We start from the raw sequence: 20,340 nt of genomic DNA on the forward strand, positions 1-20,340 counted from the left end.
TTTTAGTTTCAGCATTTACTTCCCCTACACCACATTCTTGGAACCGTCTTCGTTGAAGCTCAACAGGAAACAGCAATGATGGAGAAGTTGCCGGCTTTGCTGTGGAGACCTAGCTGCTGGAGCTGTCTGGGAAGAATCCGTGCCTCCGGGGACCAGGGAGATGCTGCGAGTGTGGGCAGCAGGAGGGCAGCCAGCTGGCCTGCCGCCAGCCCAACAGCTTCTGGAGCAGGTGCCCAGGTTGCTGCCGAAGTCCTTCACATGGGCGGGGGCAGAGCTTGCACCTCCTCCAGGCACTCGTCGTAGGCCTCCTGGTATTCCTCGTGGGGCTTGACCATTATCACGCAGGTGGGGCGCTTGGAGCCAGCGGCTGCACCCAGGTCCTGTAGAGAAGGAAAGAGAAAGGCTGTTTGGAAAAAAAGCCACATAACCTGTGTACCAGGGAGTCTCATAGTGATGACCCACCAGCCTAATCCAGCCCACAGACGTGCTATCCATCAACATTAAAAACATTTTGAATTGGTTGCCATCATTTAAACTCAGCAAATGTTCGAGCTGTGGTCCAGCAACACTGGGCTATATTCCCACCCAGCAACTGTGAAAGGGCTCCAGCCCAGCAGGGGCTGTCCCCTTAGGCAGGGCCTGTGCTTGCCAGGTCCCTGCCATCCCCCACTCCCTGGACCCCAGACCTATGGCCCCTGCTATGTAAGGATAAGGACAGTGGCAGGTCCCCAGAACACCCCTTCTGGACACTGCACCCACCTAATAGGACCAACACATCCAAGTACACCTTCTGTTTCATTCCCACTGTCCATGGAGAAGGGGATTCCCATTTCACAAGCGCAGAGAGGAAACTTATCTGCAGTCCCACATCTAGGAAGCAGCAGAGCCAAGAATCCATCCGGGCCTGTCTCAACTCCAAAGCTTGTGCTCTTTCCCACAGTGGCCTGCTGCCACACACCCAACCCCTGACCCCCTCCTCCTGCACTGACCAAGATCGAGGGGCTCACATGCTCTTTACCGTCTTAGAGGGGATATAGACGTAGGGCAGATTCCGGTCTTCACACATAACTGGGAGATGACAGTATACCTCAATGGGTAATGTGTCTCCTGCCAAAACCATGATCCTGAAATGGGAGAAACCACTGTCATTTCGAGCTTGCTCATCCCCTCTTTCAGTTGTGAGTGCCTTACCACTAAGGATGGGCCTTGAGGGCACAGAGATGGGTACGATGGCCGCTGACCTCAAGGAGCCTAATTATTAATGTTTGTCTCCCAAACTCTAGAAGTGTGTGCAGATTTGTTTGGTGAGTGCATTCCTCTGGGTAGGTGATCTCTATTGCTTGGCAATAAGTAAATGTCACCAAGTGTGGCAAATAGTATTGTGCTGGGACAGATAAGGTATGGGAGGGATGCCAATGAATAAGAGCTCAGCTCTCCTGGACAATCAAAAGAGTAATCAGGAGGTGACACCTGAATGGAAAGCTGAAATGAACATCTGCCAGGCAGCCCATGGAGGGGCTGAGGCAGGGAAAAACCTTTAAGGTTGAGAGAATCAGAATGGCACCAGATACACAGGGGCTGGCTGTGGGGAGCCAGGGATGGCTTTGGAATCCAGGATGGGGATGGGGCAGACAAGAAGGCTAAAGAGATTAGCAGGGCCATACCCAAGGGCCCTGAGTGTAAGGCTCAGTCCCTAGAGTGACAGGGAACCAAAAAAAGCTTGCCAGAGAACCCTCAGTTAGGGCTCCTAGTTGGTAAAGTGTCGGGGTTCTGGGGCAAGGGCCTCTGAACTCCTGAAGACACAGAGGAAGAGTCTGTTCCACAGGGGAGTGAGAGGAAAACACAAGGAAAGAGCTCTCGGTTCAAAGCACTGCATGCACACCCCTAGTTTTCCTTTTGTCTTGTAGGCTCTCGTCCTCTGCAGGCTCTTCTTCCTCTGAGTAGTCTTTAAGTGCTGGTGTTCCCACAGCTTGGTCCTTGGCTACCCTGTCAGCACTCAGCTGACATCCCATATGGGTTATGACCCATCCATAACCACGGCTTCAAGTGCCATCTATGTGTTGACAACCCCCAAATCTATTCTCTCCAGCCAGACCCTCTCCCAGGCCGCAAAACCAAATAGCCACGGGCCTGTCTGACAGTTCTCTGGGCAAAGGGGTGATGTGTTAAAAAGGCACCTCAAAAACTTGTCTAAAACCAAATTCGCGATCTTCCCATACAAATCTGGCCCCCTCCACTGTTCACTGTCTCATGAGTGGGCCCTCTCTCCGTTTGCCTGGCACCATACATCCTCTATCCACGTCCGAAAATCCTCTCATCTGTCAACTTTAATTCTCTCCATCTCTGCCATCACCATCGAAATCAAAATTGCCCTCACCTCTTCTACACCGCAGCAGCCTCCTATCTCAATTTCCCCATCTCTTCTTCCACCTCTGATCCTTTCCAAAGTTTCCAGAAAAATCTTAAGGTGTAAACATAATTATGTCACTCCCTGGCTTTAGCCTTCTGGCGTCCAAAGCTCTTGAGTACAAAAATTAAACTTACCACGGCTTACGAAGCCCCATGAGACAGTTTAACACTTCTGCACACCACAACCTTCTCCTGCCCCGGGATCCACTTTCTTCTCACAGAATGCCCTGCGTCCCGCCAAACACACACACCAATTCCTGTATCTTCAGACCTCAGCTACTCCACCTAGGTCAGACTCCTCAATGAGCATCAAATCCCCACAAGCATTACGTATCTCTTGAGCACCTACAATGTACCAGACACTTCTGGAAATAAAGCAGTCAGTCAGAGGCTTTATCTTGTTCTTAAAGAACTTACTGTCTAGCTTGAGTGGGAGATACAGGGAATAAATATGCAAGTAAGTTTCAGATTCTGATAAATGCCAGAAAAGAGAGATGTAGGTTAATGAAGTCATCCTCACTGCACCCTGTCCTTTTCTTTCTACAACTTGTAATTTTGTGTGTAGTTGATTAATGTCATTATCTCCGCATAGCACAGTGCCTGAAAAAGAGTAGACACTCAGTAAATAGTCGCTGAATGAATGAAGCTGGGATCTGCCCTAAGTGAGTAGGCTTATACGATTCGCTTCCCTTGGAATTCACTTTCCCCGTGGTGTCCCTTTGAGCTCGAGTAAGTATGTATCGGCATCTGTACTGAAGAGAATTTACCGACTAATTATCTTCTGCATATGAGGCTGTCAGAGCACTCTTACCGACTACCTTACTAAGTAGCAGGGATACTTTGGGACCGTTTTGAAAAGCAAAATCCGGCGGGAGGGGGTTCTTACCCTTTTTCGCCTTTGTTGATAAATTTTTGAACCTCCTTCACCCCGCGCCGAATCTGCTTCTGTTTCACGGCTGCCACGACAGGAGAGTCAGTCTGGGGGGCCTTGACCCACCACCCGAGTCCCGGCCCGGCCCGGCCCACCCAGGTCCGCCGCACCTTTCTTGATGCATTTGTAGAGCTTCCGCGTGAGGCGGCGAGAAGCCAGGGGCTGGGCAATGGGGTTCAGATTCACCAGCAGCTCATGGTAAGTGCGCTCCCCGCTGCACGCGTCCGCCTGAGCCTCCCGCCCATCCGAATCTGCCTTCATTTTGGTCATCGCAGCGACCGTGGGGGCAATCGAGCACCTCAGATGCGAACCCACGCGGAGCTTCAGGAATCACTTCCGGGTCATGCCCCTCTGCGGAAAGCCGGCGGTACACCACAGCCAATTAGGAACCCGGGTCTCTGACTCAGACCAATCGTTGAAGCTCAACTCCTTAAATACAGCGGGTGGGGGCGGAGTCTAGGCCGTAGGGGCGGGATCACTCCCATAACTGAGGCGGGGCAAGGCAGAGCGGATTAGGGTCTGAGTCGGAGGGAGTCTGAGGCGAGGGGCGGGGCCCGGAGAAGGCGGGACCCGGGGAAGGCGGGGGCCTGGGGAAGGCAGGCCTGGAAAAGGCGGGGGCTGGGGAAGGCGGGGCCTGTACAAGGCGGAGCCCCGAGGGAGGCGGGGCCCGGAGACGGTGGGGAGGGACTAGGACACCCACTTGGGCTCCTCTGAGAGTCCGGCTTCTCCCTTCCCGGCGGCGGGAGGAGGAGGAGCGTGTACCTGCGGGGACGTGACCACGTCTAAGGGGACGGAATCCTTGCCTAAAATGCGGCGTGGAAGAATGGGAGTCTGCTCCGTGCGATTCCAAATCTCCTTCGAATCCGATCCTCAGATGCGCCGCACGGAGCCTGGTCAGGTCCCGAGCCCGCAGCTGGTCCCGCCCGAGGGGTGCACCCTAGTTGCCAAGGTTAAGATAGAGTCTGACACCGGCACTTCTCCCACTCTGCTTTATCTTTCCTGGCGAGGGGTGGCCCCGCTCACTGAGCGCTCGGTCTGGACCGCTCTTCCCCGTAGAACGGGGCTCGCTCCCACCCTTCCCACTCAGGTATTTCCCGCGGGAGAGGTTCTCCCGAGCACCGTGTCTGAGACTGCAGTCCAGCCGACCCCCCACCGGCAACCATAACCCTGTTTCCCCTGGTTCCTACCGCCACCTGGCACCGCACACACGGCACACATCGCAGAAACAGCTGGCGGTTGCTGAGCTTCGGGAAGGCAGCGTGAACGCTGGGGACCGGCGCTGGGTCTGAGACTTGGAGGTGTGGCGGGGGAGAGCTCTGAGTAGGCGCCCCGTTTGCAGTTGTCTGTAGAGGATTAGTGGACGGTGACGCTGGGGAGGCCAGCAGGCCTGGGTTGCGGTGGACTTGTACCTCTGACTTATTTCTTGTACCTTGTCTTGGAACATTGGATGAATATTAATTTGATCATTGCTATAAGTTAATTGCCTTTGATTTTGCGGTGGTAGGCCTGCCATTTTTGTGGTGGTGGAACAGGCCAGAAAGTGGAACTTCAGAAGTCTGCAGCTGGCCTTGCCAGCACAGGGTGGTTAAGCCAACTGAAAACCTAACCTTTAAACCCTGTAACCAAGTGCAGTCCTTACACAAAAAAAGTAGTTTTTTTTTAAATTTCGTATTTTAATAAAGAAAATTAGGATACAATTCATGCTAACCTTAGACCCCAAATAATTTCACAAATGGAAAAATACATCAGTTGAACACTGAGAATATGTTACATAAGAAACAAAAAATAATTTGAAAATAAACAAAGGTTGTATGCACAGTGTAACCCCAAATTAACCTTTTAAATGTTTTCACTTTGGAATTTCTTGAGAAAATATAGTGGCTCCTGAACTTTAGGACTAGGGGTTACTGCCAGCATTGCCTGACTGTCCACTGCATTGCTATACAATTTCTCACCCCAGACCCTCCCCCCGCTCTTCCCTCTTCCTCAGTCCTACAGTAACAGTTCTGGCCCTCCCTGGGGAGACCTCCCCAAGAGGCAAGTGAGAGCAGAGCTCCTCTGAGAACAAGGCTGGCAGGGCTCTGCAGGATGGTTTTCTGCTCCTCTTTCAGCCTTGTGGGGTGGGTAACAACGTGTCAGGGTTGCAAAGGGGAAAGGTGCTCCCAGACGTGTGCACAGGGCATGACAAGTTCCGTGGAGAATTTCACCCCTGGGAAACCCAATTGAGGCAAATGTGCTTGACTGGTCTTGGTTATGAAGGCCTCTCAGTTCTCATGTGGAAGAAGGAAGGAATTAACATTTATGCGCCAAGTGTAATGTCTTATCCAGTGCTCTCAAAGAATACCTTTATTATTCATAATTTTATGGAGGCTCATAAAGGGGATTGCTCCATCCCGCTCACACAAAGCTGAATTTGAACCCTGGTCCACTAGTCTCCAGTGCTCTGCTCACCTCCTGTGACTTCGTGTTCAACTTTAGCTCAAAGGTTATGAAATGTGGCTGGGTAGTGAAAGTATAGGAATCTTGGCCTGGCCAGGTCACAAGTGTCAGCTTTTTGAGCCATAAAACAATGAAGTACCAAGAACAAATCTATCTTCAGTAAACCCCACAGTGTATTTCTCACACTGGTCTCGGAGATTTGTGCCAGATCCGAGGTGGTTTGTGTGACTTCACTGATTTTGTTTGAATGGCCACTCACACTCACTTGAAGCAGTGTATACTGGGTGAGAATGTAATGGCTAATGGGTCGGAGATCAGGGTTCTAAATGACAAATGACACTGGGCAATTCATTTAACCTCTCTGGGCTTCAGTGCCTTGTCTATAAAATGTGAAATTTAGACCTAGATGGACTAAGGTCCTATCTTTTAAAAAGTTGGGGAGGATGATGATTTTTTTTTTTAACTGAGATATATGGGAGGAGGGTATAGCTCAGTGGTAGAGCACATGCTTGGAATGCATGAGGTCCTGGGTTCAATCCCCAGAACCTCCATTTAAAAAAAAAAAGGAAATAAACAAATAAACTTAATTACCTCCCTCCTTCAAAACATTAATAAAATAAAAATGAATAAACCTATAAAAACTGTCTAAAAAGTAAATTGAGATATAATTCCTATATATAATTAACCCATTTAAAATATACAGTTCAGTGGTTGTAGTATATTCACTGAGTTGTCCAGCCATCACCACAATCAATTTTAGGACATTTTCATTGCTTCAAAGAGAGCCCCACACCCTTTAGCTGTCACCTCTGTCCCCTCATCCTCCCCGGGCCTAAGTAACCACTAATCTACTTTCTGTCTATAGATGTCCCTGTTCTGGACATTTCACAGAAACGGGATCATTATAGTACACGGCCTCTTGTGTCTGTCTTCTTTCACTTAGCATGTTTTCAAGGTTTGTCCATGTTGTAGCACGCGTCATAGCGCCATTGCTACACAACAGTCCACTCTTTGGATACACCATGTTTTATCCATTCATCAGTTGATGGACTGGGTTGTTTCCACCTTTTGGCTGTTGTGAATAGCGCTGCTTTGAACATTCACGTGTAAGTTTTCATGTGGGCATATGTTTTTTATTCTTCTCTTGGATATATACTTAGAAAAGAATTGCTGGGTCATACGGTAACTTGTTAACTTTTGGGGGAAATACCAGGCTGTCTTGCAAAGTGGCTGCACCATTTTACATTCTTACCAGCAGCATGCAAGCGTTCCAATTTCTCCTCATTCTCATCAATACTTACTGTAATCTGACTTTTTCCTTCTAGTCATCCTAGAGGGTGTGAAGTGGTATCTCATTGTGGGTTTGATTTGCATTTCCCTGATGGTTAATGATGTTGAGCAACTTTTCAGGTGCTTATTGGCTGTTTGTGTACTTTTGTAGAAATGTTTATTTGCCCATTTTAAAATTAAGGATGAGTTTTTAATTGACTTAATTTTTTTTCTTTATGGGGAGATATAATTAGGTTTATTTATTTACTTATTTTAATGGAGGTACTGGGGATTGAACCCAGGACCTCGAGCATGCTAAGCATGTGCTCTACCACTGAGCTATCCCCTCGCCTTCTTATTTATCAAGCTAGATGCTTTCTCTAGAAGCTGATGTTCAAATAGAAGTTTGCAATTGGTGTCTCCCCAGAAGAGAAGCCTGAGATTTCAGGACAGAGCCTAAGGAGAGAGGGACCATCAGTGGGATTCTGGAAGGTAGAACCTTCCTCAGACACAACTGCTTAGGTGCTTTATGCACCTTACTGCATAAAGCTAACTGCTTAGAAAAGTCAGCTTGGCACTTGAGAAAGTTGGGTTTCTTTAGGGTCAGGATTTTGGCTTTGGAATTTAAAATGTATTATTTGAAAGGTGATAATATTCACATTAAAATTTTTTTCAGATAGTACATAAGAATATAAAACAAAAAGTTAAACATTCTTCCGCCTCAACCCCTATTCCTCCAGAGACACCTACCATTAAGTTTTATTGTGTATACGTGCAAATATATTTGTTTACATACATTAAATGATATAATACACTGTCTGGCAATTTGTTTCCACTTATCAATATATCTTGGGAAATTTTCCTATTTTTGCCATAGGGATAAATCTCATTCTTTTAATGTGTTGTCATATCACGTTGTAAGCATTTCCGTAATGTAGTTGACCAGCTCCTAGTGATGGACTTTAGTTTTGTTTTTAGTGTTTTTACTATTTTGAATAAATTTGCAATGAATCTTGTGTAGTATCTTTGGTACTTTTGTGAGTCTATCCGGGGGAAAATCTCTAACATTTAGGTTTTGATGGGTGTGGTATGGTCCAATTGTCCTCTAAAGAGGTGCGGTTTACAATTGTTCTGATATTGTCTCTACATCGCTTGCGCTTGCGAAGACTGGGTTTTAGCAGCCTTTTATCAGGGGTAGGAGGGGCGGTGATGATCCAGCGGGGAGAAATAGTTCATTTACATTTCTTTAGTTCAGAAGGAGGCTAGACGGTTTATATTTTTATAGGTCATTTATGTTTCTTTTTCTGTGAACTCTCTATTCTATCCTTGCCCAGTCTTTCTATAGGGTTGTCTCTTAGTGCTTTAGAAAAGCTTTTTGTATTCAAAGGAAAATTTTCTAGTGCTTTTGTGGTTTCACCGTTTATATGAAAAACTTTGATCATCAGTTTTAATGTGAGTGTGAGGAACAAGGCAGGGCTCCAACTTCGCTTTTTTCCAGGTGGTTCGCCATTGTCCTCAGGCCATTGATTGAATCCTTCCTCTTTCCATCCATTCATTTAAAATGCCTTTGTGTTGTGCTGGACTCTAATATGTGCTAGGATCTCTTTCCAGTCTCTCTGTTCTTTTTCTAGTATGAAGCTGCTTTGAAGGCTCTAGTGTTTGGTTTGTTTGGTTTTTTTAAACTATTTTTAATATCTAATAGGTTTTCTGATGTTGCTGAGGGCTGGGCCCATGTCGCTAGGCACTTTCTCATGTGCGGCCTCGGCCCTGACTCTCCGTCCCTCTCTCCCAGTCAGTGACCTGGGCCAGCCGTAGCGAGTGGCTTTGATTTCTGGCAGGGATAAAATTAGTGGACAGCATGATATTTTAAGAAGTCCAAGGGACCCTAGGGACCACCTCATCCAGGCATTTGACAGATGAGAAGCTGAGGCAGTTTCACGAGGTGCTGTGTGTTCTGGTTGGGCGCTCTGTGTCCAGGCGCCTGCCGTGGGCTGGGGGCTCCAGCTGGTGATGGGAAGAGGGTGGCCATGAGCCCATCGTCAGCCCCGGATCCCCAGTCACAGCCTGAGACAGGCTCTTCTTCCAGCCACCAACACCTACCAAAAGCCTGCACTTTTCCCAGATGGGCTTTTGGTCTGGGGCTGCCTGGAGGGAGGAGGAGGCGGTGGGTGCCAGTGCCGCCCCTGTTTCAGTCTGACTCCCACTCACACAGTCCTGGAGCCTGTGGATGCTGCTCGGGCCAGTTTCCTCTGCAGTCCCCCCGCCTCCCCCCCGCAGCCTCTCCTAGACTGCAGCTCTCACCACCCGCTTCATCTGTTACCCTCTTCCATTGCCTTTGCATGCTTTCAAAAATCAGGGAGATTTCTCCTCTGTTGGAGACGCTCTCATTTTCTTTGCTGTTTTGGTAGATGTTGCTGGAGTGTAGATGCGTGTATGTGTGTGTGTGTATGCGTGCAAAACCTGCCCTGTCTCCAGGATGCCACGCTGCCTCCCACTGCTTAATGGGATTCTTGAGCAATTGCTTGATGGGCACAATTTCTGTTCATGTGCCCAGAAAATCTCTTCCTTTCCTCTTGGCCTCCTGGAATCGACACTGGAATGCATGCCAGACTTCATGTAGTGGAGCTAGCTCTGGTTCTTAAATAGCTGATTCCCAAGCAGCAACATCCTGGGGGATCAGCTGCAGTTTACAGCTAGGGTCAGGCCAGGGGGTGCCAAGGGGGGCATCCAAGGGCTCGAACTCTGAGCAGCTGGAGTTTTTGCTGCCAGCATTTTCTGCAGACTTGGCAAACTGTCAGGAATAGAAGGGACACTGAGGAGGTTTGGGTCTCCACCGTTGCCTTTCAGACTTTGCAGTCATTCCAAAAAAAATGTACTGAGCACCTGGGATGTGTTGAACACCATGCCACACGTTAGAGGGAATGCTGGTGAGCTCGAGAAAGTTCTTGACTCCCCAGAGGCTCCCTATGAACTCCGCTGCTGCATCCCATGATGGGGAAGTATCAGGCGCTCTAAGAGTATTGAACTGGAACCTAGAAAGGGATCTGGGAAAAAGCTGCTTGCTCCTGAGATTTGTGGAATGGGAGAGTGGGGGGAGGGGTGCTGGGAAAGCCTGGAGGTGGGGTGGGGAGAGTCCAAAGCTGAAGACAGCCGGTGGCAGGGCTCACATGATGGCCACTGTCACTGCTTACCGAAGCCACACTCCTGTCGGGGTCCCTCTGTCCCACAACACAGAGAGCTCCAGGAGGGCAGAGTCTGTCTGTGGATCTGGTACCTGGCAGGGAGTCAGTGCTCAGAAAACATTTGAGTGAATGGACTTTACAGAATTTTGCTTAGATCTTGAGGCTACTGGGGAGCAAGAGTTTAACTTGGGGGTTAACCTGGTTAGTTTCATGCTTTTGGAAGAGCATTCAGGCAACTGTGGAAAAACAGGGGGGTGGACAATACGCCTGGGGGGCTTCCTCTGCTGGTGGCTGAAGGGGAATCAGATTTGAACCTGGCACCTGATGCTGGAGGGAGCCACATGCAAGGACCAAAGAGCAGCTGCAAGGAGCTGAGAACCATCCCTGGCCGACAGGAAATGGGGATCCCAGTCCAACAACCACAAGGAACCGAGTCCTGCCAACAGCAGGGATGAACTTGGAGGAGGATCCCAAGGGCCAGATGAGATCACGGCAGTTGGAAAGTTTGATTTTACCCTTGTAAGCGCCTATCAGAGAACCCAGCCATGCCATCCCGGACTTGTGACCTGCGGACCTGTGAAAGAATAAAAGGATATTTATTGTTTTAAGACACTAAGTGGTCATATGTTACAACAACAGTAGAAAATGAACACACCAATTTCTGGATGCATTCACTGAATTGAAAACACAGGTAGAGTGGCGGGTCAGGAAAGGCTGGCTGAGAAAATAGGCCCAGGAGGGCTTGGCGTCGACAGTGATAGTCCCCACCTCATCAGGTTGTGGAGAGGCTCAGAGACTTAGAAAAAGTGCTGGATCAACGTTGGCCCCTGTGGATGTGGCTGGAGCTGCAGGGAGACCTGAGTCCCAGGTGCAGGTGGAGATCTGGGAGTCTCCGTGGAAGGGCCTCTGCCTCTGAGCCTGTCCCAGAGTCGTTGATTCCACGAAATGTGATGGGATGGAGAAAGCAGGTGACACTGTCACTGCCTGAGCCCGGGGTCTGTCGAGTGGGCTGATTTCAACCCGCTGGCCAGGCTTACGTCTCCTCCTCCTCACACGTAGGCCTACCCTGTGGAGCAGTGAGGAATCACCGGGACTGGGTGTGGCGGCTCTGGCTTATGAACTTTTTATGACTGCTCTGTTGACAGCTGGTTTCTTGCTTTGCCTTTGGAGGGGCCTGGAGTTCACGGTCCTACTCCTAGAATGTGAGAACTCGAAGCATCCTTAGGCCCCACCTAGTCCCCCTCCCCCCATAACAGAGGGGAAGGAGAGGCTTGGAGAGGCAGCGACTCACCCTGGACCACAGAGCAAACCAGGGACCAGGCTCCCCTCCCTCCCTCAGTCAGCGCTTAGCTGGGAATGGGGAGAGGCAGGATTCGGGGAGCAGCTGGACGTCCCCTTCCCAGTCCTGTGTACCTCCTCCGCAGCCCCCAGTACTGCTGAGGAGGGACGGAAACCTGACCACGCTCGGCTTCTGTCCACACATGGAAAGAGGAATCTATCTTTTTCTTTCTTTAAGAGAGACAGAGAGGAGGGCAGCCAGGCTGGAGTGGAGCAAACTGGGGCAGAAACTGGGTTGGGAGTGTTTGGGGCTTGACTGGGAGACCTTGGCTTCCAGAGTCCGCCCGATGTAGGTGAAGACTCGGCAGAGGTTTTCTGTCAGGAGCCAGACAGTGAATATTCTAGGCTTTGTGGGCTATACAGTGTCTGTTACAGCCATTCAACTCTGCTGTGACACTATGAAAGCCGCTCTGGGCAATATGTAAACAAATGGATGTGGAGTTTCCAATGAAACTTGTGTGTAAAAACAGAGAGCGGGCTAGATTTGGCACATGGGCTGTACTCACTGTAGTTCCTTAATTTGGAAGGTGGTGGTGGTGCCAGTGGCTTCCCCTCTCCTCACCAATCTGTTGTCATCAAATACCATTATTTGGAGTCCAGTTCTGGAAGTTCTTGGATACCTAAATCACTTGCTGGCAACACAGAGCCCTTAAAATATTTTAAAAAATAGAAATATGGTTGTTTTCAGTTTTCAAAAAATTTGAGTAAGTATTATAGTCACATGGTTCAAAATGGTAACAAAAAGTTATACAGTGAACAATGTCCCTCCCACCCATTTCAGTCACCCATTTTACTAACCAGAAGCAACCAATGAGACCCATTTCCTACATTGCCTTCCATAGACAGTCCAGATCTTGTCTCTGTAAAAATGCTTTTCCATAGAAATGGTAGTATATTATGCACAGCAGTCTGAATCTTATTTTTTACAGTAGGAGATTGTTCCTATTACATTTTTGGTGTTTTTATTAGGATAGCATTAACAAATTCTTTTATCAAGTGTCTGCGAGAGGTTTGACATTATCATAATGTTGAATCTTCCTGTTTGCTTGGATCTTTTGTGTGCTCAGTATTTCAAATTTTCTTCATTTTTATCTTAAGTGTATTCCTAGGTGTTTTAGGTCTTTCTATCTTCTGATTGTTGTTGGCATATATACAGGCCACGATACTGAATTCTTTTATAGCTTAGAATAGTGTTCTGGTTAATTCTCTTTGGGTTTTCCTCATATATGATAACATTATCTGTGAATGGTGATGGTTTTGCCTACTCTTTTCCTGTTTTTATACCTCTAATTTCTTTCTCTTGTCCAATTACATTGGTTGTACACCCAGAAAAGGTTAAATAATAAATAGAAGAAGACAAGTTTGTGTCATTTCTTGCTTTAATGAAAGTGCTTCTGGAAGCTGACATTTGGGGTGCTTTTATAAATGTTTACCTTATTCTGTTTTACCAAGAATGTTTACTAAAAATATATGTTGAGATTTATCAATTTCCCTGTTAGTATGTGTTGATAAGACTTCTTCCCTCATTTAATCTCTTAATATGGTGCATTATCTTAACAGAGTTCTTAATATTAAACCATCCTTGCCTTTCTGGAATAAGCCTTCTTTGTAAGGTTTAAAATTATTATTAATGTGCTGTTAGGTTGTGTTTGCTTATTCTTCCATCAATACTCACAACTGAGCGCAGACTGGTTTTTTTTAAGTTATTTTTAAAAATTGAAGTATAATTGATGTGCTGTGGTGTGCTTGTATTGGTTGTGTCAAGCCTGATGCCTGAGATGACCTCCAAGTGGGGACATGGAGGAGGCCGTGGGACCTGTGTGTCTGGAGCTCATGGGAAAGGGCCAGACTAGAGAGAGAGAGATTCGTGGGTCATTTGCATACATGGTCTTTTGTGCCAAGAGACTGTATGATATCACCTGGGGGCTTAGTAGGTAGAGATGAAGAAAGGAGGAGGGTTGAATCTTGAGGTGCTTCAACATGTTTGAAATTCAGTCTCTGGGGGGGAAACCAGCAAAAGAAGTGGAAAATTATTTGGCAATAAAAAGGTAGAATGAAGAAGTACCAATACACACTGTAATACGGATGAACATTGAAAAAATTACGCTAAGTGAAAGAGGCCAGACACTAAATGCCATGCGCTATATGATTCCATTTACATAAAACATCCAGAATAGGCAAATCTATGGAGATGCAGAGTAGATTAGTGCTTGTAGGGGCTGGAGGGGGGGATGGGAATGACATAAGGGCAAGGGATTTTTTAGGTGATGCACATATTCTAAACTGAGATTATAATGACCTTGCCCAGCTCTGTGAATATGCCAAAACCATTGAATTGTACACTGTAAGTGGGTGGATTTTATAGTATGTCAATTATATCCCAATAAAAATGTGTGGAGGGAAAAGAAACTTGAGAAGCGGTTAGAATGTGGAAGGAAAATCTGGTGACTGACATGAGGAAGCTGCTCCCACCATGGGTCAGGGCTCAAGGTCCCACCAGTGAGTGGGAGGCTAGTTCTCACCTCTTTGGCAAAATGGAGGAACATTAACTGGGGACGGGAGAACTTGTTGGCCACAAGTTCAACTCTAGGACATCGTTCTTCATTGCTGGAAGTGGTTCTGACCTAACAGCCAAAGGGAGGGTCAATTTTAGAAGACACACTTCCCCAGGAGGCAAAGATTTACTGGCAGGAGGTGATGAAGGAAAATGGGTGGGGTGGGCCCTGCCCTAGAGCCAAGGCGAGCCCAGCATAAGCCGGTGGTGACCAGGCCGACCTGGGCCCAGGAGAGAGCATGACTGGAGCTGGTTCTATAAAGCAGAAGCCGTTGGGACTGGGCAAGATGGGCAGGGGAGTCCATGGGTCGGGGCTCTGCTGAAAAAGGGAGCAGTCAAGATTCAGATACTGGATGTCAGAATTGATGAGGTTTCTGTCACGGAGCTCAAGGGGAAGGGAAGAACGTGGTCCTGGAAATCTGGGCCGCGCCTCACTGGGGCAGTCTTAAGAATGCGGAGAGGGCTGGGCAGGGCTGGGCTGGAAACTGGTCCTCACCTGCAGGGATCAGACCTGTGCGCATGCCCAGATCACCCCTCGGGCGTGCCGGAAGTGCTGCCGTTGACCTGAGGAAAGGCAGACCTGTGAGCCCAAGGGGACTGCTGGGGCTGCAAAGTGGGCGGCGCTGGGGCAGGTGGGTATCATCTTGGAGGAAACAGAATCTGAGGAAGGTGAGGAAGAAGGGAGGCTATTCCAGGCAGACGGCGAGTTGCGCTGCCAAACGGATTGAGAAGCCACCTATGTGGGACCCCTGCCAGTGGAGATGGAGATTGCTGAGGATGTTGGAAGGCGGCGACTGACCCGAGCATCACCTGGACAAGGTACCCAATGAGGTGACAGGGGCTCGGTGGACAGGTGTTGCAGCTGGAGATGTGCAGACTGAAACTGGAATGAGACTTGGGGACTGGAAACTAGTGAATGAGTGGCCAGATCTACGGCAGGCGCTGGGTTTTCACCCTCTTTACGCCCTTTGAGTGCTGGCCAGACTTTCAAACGAAGAAAATTGAGGCTCAAAAAGGAGAAATAACTTGTTCTAAGTCTCAGAGTTGGGACGTACAGGAGCTGGGATTTGAGCCGGGTCTTCTAATTCCAAAGCCAAATCTGGAGCTCCTGTATTGGAGTTTAGGGATCTAGATGGGCAAACTTGCCCTTTATAGCATCAGATAGTAAGTATTTTTGGCTATGTGGGCCAAGAGGCAAAATTTGGATGATATTATGTAGGTAGGTAAATAATATGAGAAGAAATGAAACATTTCCATACATTTTTATTGGCAGAATTTAAAACATTATTTATGGAAACTAACTTTGGGTTTCATAGAATTTATGTGTCATGAAACACTATTCTTTTGATTTTTTTTCAACCATTAAAAAATATAAAAATCACTCTTTGTTCAAGAGTCGTACAGAATCAGACAGCAGGCCAGTGCTAAGCCCCATGCAAAGGAGCCGCCAAGGCTGCTCTTCTGAGGGGGCACTGCTGCCTTTCAGAGAGGACATAGGTGTTTCCTGATTTCATAGACTTTTCTCCAATCTGGTCAGCAGCAGTACACCCTAAATCTGTCCCTATCCCCATGCCTGAAATGCTGTACAAAAGTGAGAGTCCAATCCCAGAGGAAGCTTAAGTTTTAAAGGCTATGCCAGAGATTGTGACATGAAGCCAGACCAGGCCCCTCTGTATGTCTCATTCACTGAAGGCAGCCTTGCGAGCTCCAAGGAAACTGGAGGGTTAGGTCTGTACATGCTGCATCTTCCATTGAAGTCTGATTCCAGAAGGGTGTCCTAGACAATTCTGATTAGCCTCTGCTGGCCAGAGGCTGCTTCTGAGACTCCAAGTAGGCACAGGTGGCTGTTGCAAATGTGACCTTAGTGGGTCGGGGTTAGGGGAGCACTGGCTAGCAGAGCATCTCCACGTCTTCCGAGTCTGTCTGGAGGATTTGATTTGAGACGGGATGGGGAGCCCATCAAGCGAAGGAGTCTTCCCTGGAGGCCTCTATTGTAATTCTTGTTAGCAGCCCTAGCAGCTGTCACTTCTGCCTCCTGCCCGCCTGGCTCCCAGCTGAACTCTTGGTGGACAGTCTCATCCCTGTAGGAGTGCGGAGGGGCAGGTGCTGTCATCCCTAGTTTTACAGTTTAATTAATTAATTAATTAATTAATTAATTACCTTTCACACAATGTGTTAATTTCTGATGTACAGCATAGTGATTCAGTTACACACACATATACAATAATTATATATTATACACAATATATACAATATTATATAATACATAATATAATATATATTTTATACACATATATAACTATATATATATAATATCTATGTGTGTCATCCCTGTTTTAAAGATGAAGAAGCTGAGTTTCATGGAGGCCTAGTTAGGGACTGATATCCCTAATGCATTCAGTTGCTGAAGGTGAGTTTAGGGGGCCCAAGAGCAAGACATTAGGACCTGGTGGGGACTGGAGTGAGCTGGACAGCACCTGTCCCGCCTGCTGGACACATGAGACTGCAGCCCAGTGTGACTGCATCCAACAATTTTCCAAAAGTAACTGGAAATACAATGTTTTGTAGAAAAATCATGCTTCGTAAATGTTGGCAAATAATTTTTTTAGTGTTAAGTACTTCATTTTCCCATTTCGAACACTGTTTTAAAGCTGTAAATAATGTCTCCTTCCCTTCCCAGATCATCTTCTTCTAGGCAGACTTTCTTATTATAACACATCGGCGTGTGGGACATTTTCTTTCAACGCCATTTGCCATCGAGGAGAGCTGATTCTTAACTCTCCCAACTCTCATTGCTCTCACACATTCTGGTGAGAGGTTGGGAGGATGGCTCCCCTTCTGTGAAAGAGGTAACAGCCAGCTCCTTGCTGGTTCTCTCGGTAAAGCTACTGGCGGAGCAAAGCCTGCCACTCTGGGCTCAGAGGAGTTCTCTCAGCTACTTCAATTGGCTCCAAAGGGAGGAGGCAAATAATTCTTTACAATGTTCAAGACACTGCATGGGGCAAGCAAGCCCATCTAAGAGTCAGAATCAGCCCACTAGGAGCCAGTTTGTCACCTCGGGTTGGGAGATCTTTTACTCATTCCGCACAGATTGGAGTGCTGCCCACTGGAGATGTTGGGGTGAAGGAGACAGACCTGGTGCAGGACCTCATGGAACTCACGATCATCGTCAGTATTGTACAGTCTGTGCTCTGAGATGGGCCTTTCCTCGGGGCCTGTCACAGCTGAAGTCTGATGGATGTTGGATTAGTCAGCTAGGGCTGCGGTAATAAAGCACCACCAGCTAGGGGCGGAGGGCGGCGTGACAACAACAGAAATAGACTGTCTCACAGTTCTGGAGGCTAGGAGACCAAATTCGTGGTGTGGGTAGGGCCATGTTCCCTCTGAAGGCTTTAGGGGAGGATCTGCTTCATGCCTCTCTCCCAGCTTATGGTGTTGTGGGCAACTGGTGTACATTCATGCTATGGACTGAATGTTTGTGTCTCTCCAAATCCATCTGTTGAGAACCCAGTGTGATAGTGTTTGGAAGTGGGGCCTTTGGGAGGCAACTGGGTTTAGATGAGGTCATGAGGGTGGGGCCCTCATGATGTAATTAGTGCCCTTTTAAGGAGAGCCATGAGACAGCTTGCTTCTCTTTGCTCTCTGCCATGTGAAGATACAATGAGAAGAGAGCCCTCTGCAAACTAGGAAGGGGGCCCTCACAAGACACCGGATCTGCCAACACTTTGATCTTGGACTTCCCAGACTCTAAAACTGTGAGAAATAAATTTGTTGTCTAAGCCACCTGTCCATGGTATTTTGTTATAGCAACCTGAACTAAGGCCCTTGGGTTGTAGACCATCACTCCAGTCTCTGCCTCTGTCATCACGTGGTGTTTTCCTGTGTCCGTCTGTTTGTGTGCCTTTTCTTCTTATAAGGCACCAGTCATATTGGATCAGGGCCCTACCTACCTCAGTCTGACCTCAACTTGATTACACCTGCAAAGATCCTATTTCCAAGTAAGGTCACAGGCACCGGTACCACGGGTTGGGAACTGAACATGTCTTTTGGGCGGGTACAATTCTGCCCAAAACAGATACGCAGAGTAGGCAAGTGAAATTTGAGGAAGAGTATTCCAGGCAGAGGGAACAGCAGGTGCAAAGACAAGAGGGTGCAGATGAGTTCCAGGAAAGAAATCAGCTAGAGGGGAGAGCTGGGCATGAGATGTGGCTGGGGTGGCTCATGCCAGGCTTCTCAAGCTGAGTGGGACAGTCAGGCTTGGATAGGCTGCAATTAAAGATAAATTCCCATATCTCAATGGCTTGACCTAGTCCAGGTTCATTTCTTGCTCATGTCAAGTTGGATGTGGGTCGAACATCTCTCTCTATAATGTGGCTCTGTGGTCTTCAGAGGAGGAGAGGTCTGAAGAACACACCTGGTGTTGACTGCCCAGGCCTGGAAGTGACCCTTCCACTCACAGATCATACAGCAAGAGAGGCTGGAGGGAGGAGGGCACGGACTTCTATGAACCCCAACTGTCTCACCCAGATTCAGGGTCAAGACTTCATCCTCAGAGTACTGGGAAACCAGCCAAAGTTTTCACGAAGAGTGTGACAAGATCCAACTTACGTTTTAGAAAGCTTCCTCTGGCTGGAGCCAGAGTCAGCCCTGGAGTGAGGGAGCTGGAGGTGGTAGAGCTGTGCTGTGGGAAGTGGCCCCCGCGTGGGAGTCCGCCACTACAGTCATGACATGTATAACATGTTTGCAATTAACTCCTGCAACTTCCACCTTGCAAGCTTAGCCAAAAAAATTTTTTTAAAGAACTTTAAAGATGCATTTTGTGTTCTTGCTATTCTAGTTGGTGCTTGTACACATGCTTACACATACATTGCCTGACAGCCTGAATCCCCAAAGCCAGGGGACTGTACTCTAAGGGACCTTCAGGGGTAACTGGGCTGCTTGCTAATTTGAGAACCTCATTGTCATAGAAGATGCCCTTAACTCAAGTCTGTAACTGGGACCCAATAACAAGAGTCCCTTGTGTCAAAGGGACTTCCTGCTGTTTCCAAACATCCCAGCGTGCTGCCTGTCAGAAGCATCCTTTGGTGCAATATAAAAGCATGCTGTGCCGAGATTGACCCCCATTTGTCTGCCATTCTTTATGGTTCGTGAAGTACTTTCTGAGCCATTGCTTCATTTGAGCCTCAGAATCATTTAATCTGATATGAAATCTAATTTAGACCAAGGGACACAGGTGCTCAGAGCCTCCTTGTCCTACAGCAGTCAGGAGCCCTGGGAACAACGTGGAGTTGCCAGTGCTGGCTTAGTGGCTCTGTCATTTTAGCTGTGTGATTTCAGAGTTTTGGTGTATAAACTATCGATAACTGCATGCAAAGTTATTTTGAAGCTTCAATAAAGCAGTGTTGGTGAAAGCATTTTGCAAACTGTGATGCAACATCCACACGTTGTTATCCAGACTTTTTATGTCACTGAAAGTGTTTCCCAAGTTGTGCTAAAAGAATCCATGTGGACAAGAGCAGAAGATTAAGTTCCTCAGTAGTTATGTCCTGTGGCTATTCTCAGACTATTTGACTTTGAACTTGATCGCTTGGATTTTCTTCATGGCTTGGGCAGCTATGCCCATGCTCACCTGTGACCAAATCCCTCCCCCTTATTTCTGTGGGTGGGCAAGGGCTGGGGTGGAGTTTGTTAGGGACTTTCTTGGAAACCTTACCACCAGATTTCAGTGACATGACCAAGGTTTTATGGAGATATGTGAATTCCAGGCATAGAATCAAGCCTGAAAGTGAAATGGTCAGATGGACCTTGGGATGAACCAGAGGCATTTGCTAATCTGGGGGGTGGGTGCCCCAGCTCTAGGTGGTTGATACTTTGGGGGAAATGCAGCGTTGTGTGGCTAATAATTTTCAAATTATCTGAAAATTATTTTTTCCAAATGTGAAAGTGTCACATTTTACATTCTTATGGTAACTACACTGGCTGGTCAGACTAGGAAGTGAATTCTGGACCAGGACTCTAGGCTTGTTTTCTCATTTATAAACTGGTAGGTACCACCTTCCACAGGGTTGTTAGGACACCAGATGAGAAAACAGAACGCCCGGCCCACCACGGGGCCTGGCCGCAGGAACCCAGTAGGAAACATCAGCTACTACTGTTCTGCCGTTATTTGGTAATCCCCAGGCTTTAGAGGTTTTAATCCTGGTTCATTCGGGGTCTGT

At 47.7% G+C, this 20,340-nt stretch overlaps 1 protein-coding gene and 1 non-coding gene across 2 annotated transcripts; one reads left to right on the plus strand and one right to left on the minus strand.

The window, feature by feature from the left end:
• Nucleotides 1–3,696, minus strand: NHP2 (NHP2 ribonucleoprotein). The gene is made up of 4 exons (XM_010992462.3): nucleotides 3,451–3,696; nucleotides 3,296–3,365; nucleotides 1,019–1,124; nucleotides 1–380 (listed from the first exon to the last, which is right to left on the minus strand). The coding sequence occupies exons 1-4, from the start codon at nucleotides 3,608–3,610 to the stop codon at nucleotides 255–257; spliced, it is 462 nt and encodes a 153-aa protein (XP_010990764.1). The 5' UTR covers nucleotides 3,611–3,696; the 3' UTR covers nucleotides 1–254.
• A 2,561-nt stretch (nucleotides 3,697–6,257) lies between these two features.
• TRNAS-GGA (transfer RNA serine (anticodon GGA)) lies at nucleotides 6,258–6,330 on the plus strand. Its single transcript has one exon. It is a non-coding gene; the product is annotated as a tRNA-Ser (tRNA).
• The last annotated feature ends 14,010 nt before the right edge of the window (nucleotides 6,331–20,340 follow it).

This window comes from Camelus dromedarius, chromosome 27, assembly GCF_036321535.1.
Source record: "Camelus dromedarius isolate mCamDro1 chromosome 27, mCamDro1.pat, whole genome shotgun sequence".
Classification (NCBI taxonomy): Eukaryota; Metazoa; Chordata; class Mammalia; order Artiodactyla; family Camelidae; genus Camelus; species Camelus dromedarius.

Coding starts and splice junctions, on each gene's coding strand:
- NHP2 (XM_010992462.3), bottom strand. CDS start 3,610: ATGACCAAAATGAAGGCAGATTCGGATGGGCGGGAGGCTCAGGCGGAC. Junction 1,125..3,295: donor ATCAACAAAGGCGAAAAAGG/GTAAGAACCCCC, acceptor CTCCCATTTCAG/GATCATGGTTTTGGCAGGAG. Junction 381..1,018: donor TCTATATCCCCTCTAAGACG/GTAAAGAGCATG, acceptor CCTTCTCTACAG/GACCTGGGTGCAGCCGCTGG.